At 40.9% G+C, this 10,801-nt stretch overlaps 1 protein-coding gene across 1 annotated transcript in view; it reads right to left on the bottom strand.

The window, feature by feature from the left end:
- lrig1 (leucine-rich repeats and immunoglobulin-like domains 1) overlaps nt 1-2,040 on the bottom strand; it is a 34,511-nt gene extending 32,471 nt beyond the window's left edge. The window contains exon 1 of the mRNA XM_028577000.1: nt 934-2,040. Within this exon, the coding sequence (XP_028432801.1) occupies nt 934-1,136 (203 nt within the window). The 5' untranslated portion in view covers nt 1,137-2,040. The remainder of the gene's footprint in view (nt 1-933) is intronic.
- Between the last annotated feature and the right edge of the window lie 8,761 nt (nt 2,041-10,801).

The raw sequence follows: 10,801 nt of genomic DNA on the forward strand, positions 1-10,801 counted from the left end.
TCACACATTAAAATGCACGTCTAGTATCGTCTACCAACTAAGAATGATATAAAAATGTACTGACTGCTAAAGATAATGAGTCATGGTCTTTAATATGTCTGTAAATTAATCTAATTTTAAGGCAAAGTGACTTCACATTAAAATAAATTATATTAGGAATTTTAAAAGAGAACTGTTTAAGGGGCAATTAAAGTCTGACACATTAAGAAGAGTTTTCAAACTAACGGCATCATTTTAAGACCCAATACAGAGGTCTTTTTTTATTATCCACATTTCAAGGCATTTTACACCATTATGTCTACTAGCATTAACATAGCTGTAAATGCATGAGAATACAAACCTGACAGTCTAAGTTAAAAAAAAGAAAAGTGTCATCAAATAAGTTGACATAAACAATGTATACTAGAATAATGTATTTGGCCTACAGTCAAATTCGATTAAGGAACCATTTCGCCTGTTGTGAAAGATGATGCATAAACAACCCTAATCACGTTACGACGTGATGTCTGAGCGAACAGTGCAGGTGGTTTGTTGTTCCATTAGTTTCCAGAAAGGGGGTGCAGGGACCTTAATACGGTAACAGGGTGTCCCCACTGGAAAGTTGATTTAAGTTTACATTTTCCTTGTAAAACGTACTCAAAGTTGCTGTTACGAAGCAGTAATAAAGACGAGAGCTGGTCTCACTCTCTCTCTCTGTTGCACTTGATAGCCAATTATGCAACTGAAATCATAAACACTAAAATCTTCTCAGACGAGATACTTTTGAGAGAAAGCCGTATCAACAGGGGTCCACTGCCGAACGGCTAACTCATTACGCCGTTGACACACATTGTCGATGCTATTACGCACTTTCATTTTCTTTACAAACATAGTTAGCTACCCCGTTAAGGACAGGTCAATAAATAGGTTAGGGCAACTGAGCGCTTTACTTACAAGGAAACAGTCCGGACTGGAAGGTCCAGAGGCGTAGCTGTCAGCTCCAGGTTACTACAGTCCACTGAATCTCCGCTGCAGGTACAGTTCTGGGCACACGGCAAGTCTGAACTCACTCCGTAACTGATGAATAGTTCGACCGACAAAATTAAATAAAAAACAGAAGAAGAAAGATATCCAAAACGTCCCAGGGACGCCGCCATTTTGTATCCAGTATTAATAGCGCGGCCGCTGAGCTCTCTCCACAAACTGGAATATTAATGTAGCTTCGGAGAGACTGAATGCCTTTTATAGCACATGAATTGTCTTCTTGTACTACAGAGGCTAGCATAAACAACTGTGGTGCAGTAAAACGTTTCCCATCCCAGTCCCAGTCATGTAGGACACAAGTTCCCAGTCCAACTTTCTCCGCTGGTGTCCGACGCGGGCTAAAAATCAAAGGTGATTCACAGATAAAGCAGCAAAAGGATGTTACAGCGAACTTGTATATCGCCCTGAACTGAAATTCAAGTTGAAATAGTATGTTCATAAAGGGCTAGAACAACTACGTTCTCGATAGGATAGCTGTTTTGGTGACATGTTTGAAAACATGCAACAGCAAAATGTTAAAGGACACAGTGCGCCTGGGATAGCTCTCAGATGAATTGTTGATCAACGGAGCAGCTGGCGAAATGTTTGAAACTTAGCAAAACGTTGCACGTTGACTTCTGACGGTGTTGTAAAATGTCCACTACACAGTTGAAGATGTAGTAAATAAGTTAAGACCCGCAGCAATAGTGCCGGACACTCCAGCGTTGGTCTCTCCAGCCGAGCGCTGCATACCGTCCAAATCTCACCAGCACTTCGCCGCTGTAACGTTCACGTTAGTCGAATAAATCCAACTTTTAAATACACACAGTCCGGTCCAGAATAACTCAACCGACAGCTTATCAGGTGCAGTCTGTGGTCACAAAATCTCGACGATCCAATTAATAGTAAAATAATGTCCCCCCTCCTTCCGACTGTGTACCACCACCATGAGTTTTTTCCTTTCTTGCGTTACTTTTCCTTTTTTTCTGGGTGATCGTCCCGTAGTCCCACGTTGGATGCACAACAGCGATTCCAGGGTCCTCCCATGGCTCGCCGCGATTGGCTGTTAGGATTTGATGGGCGGGTCAAATCCTAACCTCATTGGTCGGTACGGGTTTGCAACGCGGAGTTGGAGAGCCTTTGAGCGGCTGTCAGTCAGCGGTTGCTGGCCCCGCCTATGTTTCCCACTCCCGAGTGTGAAACCGCACCACCTCCTCTCACTCTCACTGCTTCTTAAAGAGACAAATCACTGGGCTCAAGCTCTGTAATCGCATTACAACAAGCCATAATAACATAATTGGTGTGAATGCTATAACAATTCAGTTTAAAGTGTTTGTTAGTAAGACTCAAAATTTACATGTAAAAGAAAAGAGTCAGAGAGGAAATACAATTAACACAGGAAATTTGAAGGAGAGAGCAAGCAAGTAGTGTTAGGTGTGCCTCCTCACAAATTATTTTAACCACACTAATCAGCTGTTTATATATATATATATATATATATATATATATATATATATATATATATATATATATATATACACACACACACATATATATATATATAAATTAGATGTATTATATATAACATCTAATTAATTTAATGTGCACACCAACTGTTCAGTTTGCCACATTCTGAAGTTCTGAATGTACTTTGTTCACGTGTGTGTGTGTGTGTGTGTGTGTGTGTGTGTGTGTGTGTGTGTGTGTGTGTGTGTGTTATTGGCTAATTTTTAATTACTGGGTAATTGTTGGGTAGTTTCATTTATATCATACATCATTATGTATTATATTCTCATGTTTTGTATTGATAATCTCAATCTGCAAAGTAACTACAAACTACAGCTGTCAAAAGGAGTAGATGTGGCATAAAATGGACAAACCCAAGTACAGGTACAAAATTGTACTTAAGTATAGTACTTGAGTAAATGTATTCAGTTCTCTTCTGCCACTGTCCAGCAGTGTATGCTGTAGTTCAAATTGGCACCATATTTACCACAGAGCTAATAACGAATGACATAATGAATGATTTTACCTTTGAATACTAAATTTAGCTGATTATACTTTTACTCAAGTAAAAAGTTGTTTACTTGTAATGGGGTATTTTTATATTTAGGCAATGCAAGTTTACTCCAAGTTTACTTCTTACTCCTTTCACCAATGTCTGTGAGTAGCTCAGGTGTGTCTGAGCATCTGTGTTCATGTGATAACTAGGTGTGTATACTTGTGTGTGCAGGCACACCCATGCATGCCTCTGTGTTTTTTGCATCTGGACTGATCTTTTCACCATTTGAGCATGCCCTATAATGGCCACATGATAGCACACAATTCTTCCCAAATGTTGAAGTCATGTTCGCCCGTTGTCTCAGAAATGCACATCTGTGATAAATCAGTGGTCCTGTCAGCCAACTGGCCGCATGAATACTTTCTTTCCCCTGGCACTGACAGACGGTATTGATAGACTTTGTCAGAGCCATTGTGATCGCTTGGTGTTGGGAGAAGTCCCAGATTTCATTGCTATTAATCACGGTAGCGAGGACACAGATATTCACACCTGCAGCACTGCAGGCAGTTCTAGCGGCACAGTTCCTCGTTCCTTTCCTAGTGAATAGGGGAAGGTTTCACGTTGCACCATACTTGTGTGAAAGAGCTCAGTAGCCTTCAGGTGAGGCTTCCAGCTCTTAGAAGCAAGTAAAATATCTGAGAAATGAGACCCTGTTAAAACATGACTTTCTTTGGTGATTAAAACGTAAAAAAGTAATGGAGGACAACCAATTTTTAAAATGTTGTCTTGAAATCTTATTAGTTTGGCACTTGAGAATTGTTTGGAGCTGTAAAATGTCTTGAAAAAGAATACCCTCTTAGCAAAGTATACCTTGGTCAAATATATTTTAATCAAATGTGCACTTACCAATACATCATATATCAATGTTACAACAATATGTGTAAAATACATATAAAGTTTCTCAATTAGCATGGTTTGATTGATGTACAGTAGTATTATTCAAGCACTGAGATAAACATCTCATTCCCAAGTGTATGGATAGTATTGGATTCCTCGCCTGATAATAAGATTGACTTTCCATTTCATTTTTACTATATTATTTCACGGTCTTCTGTGTCCTGTAAATATCTTCAGTACAAGCTTACAAGTGACAGGAGGTCTACAATTGCAGCTATCCCGAGTATGCTCAACCATGCATTTTGATGTTCCTTGGACAGATAGGGTATGTGGACCAGGTACTCTGGAGGTCTATTTCGAGAGGACTGTTGACACGTCTTTTAATGTGATTTATTTGGTAGATGACCTGCTCTAGATGACTTGGCACAGAAATAACTACTAATGCAGCAGGCAAATACCAGGTTAAAATGTTGACCAATACCCCAAGCTCAGGTTAAAGGGTGATTCATGAGAAATGTTTGCGTATTGTGGATGAAGTTTGTTGCTGTCTTTGTGAAAGTAGCCTAATTAACATAAACCAGTTTCCTCCAGCAAAATGGGATAGACTTGAATACAACGTAATCTATAATCACCTGATTTTTAATACAATTTCTACCTTTTATTTTGAAAGGTTTCTTTCCACTGATAGCAAATGTTTTAGTGTAGTTCATCCGACAGTGTCTCACCGATGTCATTAAAAATAGCAAAGAATTGCTTTTTCACATTAGTGTTTTGCATTAAACAATAATAGCTCGTATTAATTTACATGTGTTGTCACAGTGAAATAACAGTATATTTATCATCACATAATACACAGTGGGTGCAGTCATTGTTTTTTTTTAATCTTACTGAGCATGCACATTTTTGTTCTATCACCGTATTGTTATATCTGTCATAAATGTATGGCACTGAGCAGTGAAAGTGTGCAAAGTCTTTTCAGACACTGATTTCTTTCCTTGAGGGCTCAGACATTTCACATGGCACCATCCTAAAGGGGGTGTTTCTCCCCAGGTATGGATTGATTTATAATCTGAGAAACAGAGAGCCCTACGAGGAATTCACATATAAGGAAAGCATTAGCAGCTTTTGCTACCATAACTGGTCTACACTTCATACTCGCCCCGCACCCATTCTCCTGTGTGCTGCTGTGTGAAGTTGTGACTGATGAGAAGAGTGGACGTGGGTCTGTCATGAGAGTGCATTGCAAAGAGGATAATGACTGCACCAGATGAGCCTTGTCTTTTTTTTGTATAGATGTTTTTTAACACCAACCATATTGGCGTTTACACAGCTGGGATGGAGTGAAAGTGTCAATGCTGACATGTTTGAAGATTTTGGGAGCTGGTATGTGAAAAGTTAAAGCAGTAGGTTCATAGGTGTACTATTGGAGTCAACTACATATTGTTCACATTTCACCTTTTTTTTTTTGGTGCTGGAGGGGGTAACGTGATGGCGTCTGTGATGTGGATGGTAAAAGGGCCAATGGATGCGTAAGGCCTGAAGCGATTCATCACGCTCGTCTTACTGGAATCTTCAAAGATAAGAAACCATCTGCTGCAGCTATTCATCAACTATAAAATGGAGAGGCGTGAAACCCGGCCAACTCATCATACTGGGACAGGATGGCTAACGGGTGTTGCAGGAGCGTGGAGGTGCTTTGCTAATAGGAAACAGAAATAGTTTGGGCATATCTGTCGATACCAGGCTGCTTGCTAAGTGGCATAATGCGTGGCCTCCAAGGGGGCGGGGGGGCACAAGACAGATGTAGAGAAAGAGAGAATATAAGAGGACAACATGCTGTATAGCCAGATAGTCCTCATGGTCAAGTGGAGCGATAAGCAACTCCTGGTATCACAGCACAGGTATACTAGTAAATAGATTTGTTGTTACGTCTAGGTAAGGGGTGTCACACTCAAGTTCGCTAAGGGCCACACTGGAAAAAGAGAATCACATCAAGGTACAGACATGTATAGTTTATTGACATGCTTTTATTTAATTGAAAAAGTAAAATATCTTTGACTCAGCTATTGCATGTCTCATTTAGTCTTCTCACTTACAGTTTGGTCCACATAAAGCCCTGAAAAAGTCAGCAAAAAAGTTCCAAAGTCATCCTAGAATTTAGCAAATCAAGCAAAACAGTGATTACATTTTCTAAGTAGGCTACCACACAGCTGACTCATAACAAGCTCTTTCACAGCCGGAATATGCAAACTCTCTGCTTCTGTGGGAAATTCTGAGTCTCAAAGTCGGCAAATGTGCCAAATTCTGCTTTGAGTGTCACGTTTCCCATGTTTTTGGTTTGGTGCACAACTAGGTGGGCCAAAATTGATTGTGAACCTAAATTGATATGCGGGCCGGATCAGATTTTGCTAGGGGCCGGATTTGGCCCGCGGGCCTTGAGTTTGACACACGTGGTCTAGGTGATTTCATTTTCACAACGCCTTTATTGCTGTACCAGCTTCGAAAACAGCCACAGCATAACCTGAATGCCTTGGGTTACCAGCAATAAAAGGATGGCGGGGGCTAGCCTGCTCTGGTCCTCTTCTCATGTCACCAACCGTACAGGGAGCTTGCCATACATAAACGACAGAACAGGTTGATTGTCAATGACTCCCAAAACGACCTATATGACCGTTCTATTTACTGCAGCATGGTGGCCGTTTTATGCGTGACCATAACATGTGACCTTTAACACGTGGCCGCAGTTGAAATTTGAATCGTGTGACTGTTCTATTTAACGCAATGGGCACAGTTTTAAACATGTAGATAACATAACAAAAATAATTGGTTAGGCCAATCAAATCACCATGACACAGGGTGGCTTGCTAAAACCACCCACTGGTAATCTTACATCTAGTAATCACCTGATTCTGTTCAGAGTTGGAGGGTGTGTAAACCACGCAGCTTCACTTTTGGAGCGTTGCATGCATGCATGGGGTCTAATGTTAAGCTAGCTGTTTATGGTCACTATATATTTCCAAAACTGACTACTCGTTAAACCACAATGCCTCATTTTCTATTTCTACCTCTTCTAAATAAAGCATGTGTTTGGGAGGATTTGGAGTTGTCTAAGGCACCTTTGAGCTTAAGGCTCAATAATTCACTGTTGAGCGTTTGGTAAAGTAATCTAATAAACCTTTTCAGTGAGTAATTGTACTGTATTGGGTATAATTAAATACATTGTTATATTGTCTCAATAAACAGTTATGTAACCCAGGTCGTGAACTAAACAGCTGGTGAAAAAAAAATGATGAGACCTAACTTTGGACTGGCTGTTAGTATTCAACACAGCAACATCATCTGCAGGTGTCCAAACACCACAGCTCTGGCTTTTCTTCTCCCTGTCTTATTTTTTTATCTATATTCAAAGTGTGTGCTAACATTTACATTTCTCATCAATGTTTGTCTAATGAGGAGAGTGAATCAGGCTGTGCTGTGCCAAGTTCCTGTCAGTAGGTAAGGCTTGCAGCTTGGCGGCCTAACAGCAAGTGATTAGAGACAAACCATACCAGCTCCCCAACCTGTTCCATCACGAGGTAGGTGTGGTAAGAGGTGCTCGCCCTGTCTGTTATGCTTACATTTCAAGCCACAGTGTCAGCTGCAATGAAGGTATGCATTGTTGAAAGTTGGGCCAATATGGCAGTTAGTTTCCACGTCCTTTCAACAGGTGTTTACTTGTGTCTATATTGCTCACATCCTCACCCTGCGAAGACAAACTTGAAGCCGTAGCTTGTTGGTTTACAGCTCCTTTGACAGGCAGGGTGGGAAGGGCGACTCTCTTGTGTATTTGGCTATGGTTGTTTTAATAAGCCTTGTCAATAGAATATTTCATAAAAGAAGTGATGGCCTGGAACAGTTTTTCTTCAGTGCTAGGCAAGGAATGTGCTTGTTTCATTCTTTCAAAGGTGACTTCTGTGTTGCGCGGCTGCGGCGGCCAAACATCTTTTTGTCTGCCAGCACTCTTTGTTTCTTGGTTTTTAGTGTGAATGCATTTGTACCAAGAAAGGATCTCATTCTCTCTTTTGTCTTTGTCTCTCGCTCTTGCCCTCTCTTGAGTGTCTAAAGGGGTTTAAACACAGCTTTTATTGTTGTATTGAATATAATTATCACTGCTAGAATTATGGAACCCAGTGCCCTTTCTGTACTCAACCATGCATGTTTTACTCTAAAAGATTAGAAAAGCAATTTTGTTTCGCAATGACTTTATTTAAACCCATGAAATATAAAATCACTAGACTTTTGACCCGTCACATTTCATGGTCGGTTACACATAGGCCCAAGGGTTTAGACATCCACTGAGTGCTTTAATTAGCCAGCTAAATCAGAACGGTCTGCCAGTCTAAATTCAATCAGGTCTTCAAACACACTGTATGGCACCACAGGCCAGAGGTGGAAAATTCAATTTATTTGAAGTAACCGGATACCCATTTACTGCATGGTGGACCATATGGCCTCTCCCTTGGTGTGTGTTGTGTATGTTTACAAGCAATTCATTCAGCATCATTACTTTATCTTAAGTGCATTATTAACTGTGGAGAAATGGCAATTAGATTATGTGTTAACTGATGCTGCAGTATGTATATGTGCATGCGTGCGTGCCTGCTTGAGCTTACCAGCCACTGGGAAAGGAGGAAAGGTTCAGAGACGCAGGTTGTTTTTTTTCTAGAACTGATTGTACACAAAGGTTGTTTTTTTTCGTCTGAACCACACAAACAACTGTGATTCAATAAAACAGTTCACTGAATTTGCACTTGCACATTCAATAAAAAAAAAACTTGAATTGCCAAGCTCTCCCTATAAATATTCTAAAGCAGGCATACACAACACAAAACATACTTCAAAAGCAAAACCACCCAGTAGGCTAATGAACACAAGCCTGACGTTCCATCTGTGAGGAGAATGAACCCAGAATAATCAAACCTTTTCTCTTTCGCAAACCTGCTTCTCTCTCCACTCACTACACTGCGGAGGCCAACTCATTAGCAGAGGCTTTGGGGACGCTTGTATAGCTATGTGGAGTACAAAGAGAGAAAAGGGTGATCCCTTCTTTTTCTCTGTGCTCCCTTGCTCCTGACAAAGTAGGGCCTTGGTGAATAGCGGAGGCAAAAGCAGAGTTGAATGGAGCTGGAGGAGTGGGGCTCGCTCATGCAGAGAGCTTCCAGCCCCTCTATACCTGCCCTGGAGAAAAGAGTGGCCAGCTGCTGCTGCTGAGCCTTTTTCCCGGGCTTCAATAGAGACTTTTGTGAAAAGAGCCTGGACAGGGTAGCTGAATACGGAGAGAAAAAAGTGAGGAATGGAAGTTAGGGAGGGAAGGAAGGAAGGAAGAAAAAGGGAGGGCTACAGAGTTTTCTATAAGCCCATCGTTATGCGCCTGCTGTGCACAGAGCTCTTGGGGTTGGTCTTTGACAGAGAAGAAGAGCAGCTTGGTTTAATCAATCATAATGGAAATTAGCATGTTATAACGAAGCGTTTGGAGAAGTCAGTTATTTGGGAAGTTCAAAGGGGAGATTCATTTTGGAGCTGGGATCTACTGATGCTGGCCAAATCAAGCTTGGCAGGGCCGTTGCTAAAGCTCAAACAGAAAATAAGTACTTTAAAGAGCTTTCAAATGCCTGTCTAATACAGTACTAATGATATTCACGCAGCAGGTCTCCCAGTGCTTTTATCCAAGTGGCTATTTGGAAAATTTTGTGAGCATATCCTGGTAGTGGTGCTATTTTTGGAATCATCTCCATGTCTCCAAGTCGTCTCCATGCCATTTCTTTGCATCTCTTTTCTTACACACCTCCAGCCCTTATTAATCTCTGTCTTGGTTCTTCTAGTATGCTCAATTCTAATGGTATTATTGCAATGCTGTAGCCACAGCTGCTAAGCTTATGTCAGCTTGTTTTCCTCCCTCGTGCTCTTCTTCTCTTATTCCTTCCTCTATACTTCTCTCACCAATTTCTGCCTCCCTCCTTCTACACATGAACTGCTGCTTTACCTCCTTCTGTTGACTGTACCTCCTTTTTTATGCCAGTTTCTTTGCTCCCCCCCCCCCCTGCCTGCCCCTAGGCCTCTGCTGCTGCTAATAGGATAATGGCTGCCATGTTATGCACACTTAAGACCCACAGAGCAGCGCTGAGGGCTGTGTGCATGTGTGTGTGTTTGAATCTGTGTGTCTGCCTTCTCCATCGGGCTGTTGGGGATGCAGGATGTCTTTAAAAGTATGTAAAATCTGTTGCAGGGATTGCACAGGAATTGACTGAATTGCTACATCACCTCCACAGTAAAAATTAAGAAAATTACACACACTTAGCTTTTACATTCAGGGTTCCATGGGGCATTAAACATTTAAAAACCGCAGAGACAAAGTTTTTACCATTTTCTACTCAGCCCTGGGGCTGTGGGCCATAACTCATATGTAATTGGAATCTCTTTACTATTTAAGCCAGTTGAATAGAGATTATTTCAACTTATTCAAATATGGAATGTAATAAACAGGATTTTATTGTTAGATGTTTAGTATTTCTTAGTAATTTATCTGCAATTTAAAAAAAAACAAAAACTTACAGGATTCTTTAACGGTAAGAACTTGGATGACAAATTGCATTTTTTCAGACTGGATTCTCTGTGTATTAAATATAGTAAGTGAGATATAGACTTATTTATAGTTTATTGAAAATATCCATTTATCCGCATCTGTTTATTGGAAAACTAGTCGACAATAACAAAAGGCCTTTTGAGCTTTCCAGAGTTTCAGCCAGAATTAAACTACCTAGCAGATGTTTACTGCCTCTGATGTGCGTCCAGTTCCTTTACAGCGCAGGGGACCTCTCGCCACACAACTGAGCTCTCCAATCGCTGCTTCTTCCTCCCTGA

The sequence above is a fragment of the Perca flavescens genome, chromosome 4, assembly GCF_004354835.1.
Source record: "Perca flavescens isolate YP-PL-M2 chromosome 4, PFLA_1.0, whole genome shotgun sequence".
Taxonomy (NCBI): Eukaryota; Metazoa; Chordata; class Actinopteri; order Perciformes; family Percidae; genus Perca; species Perca flavescens.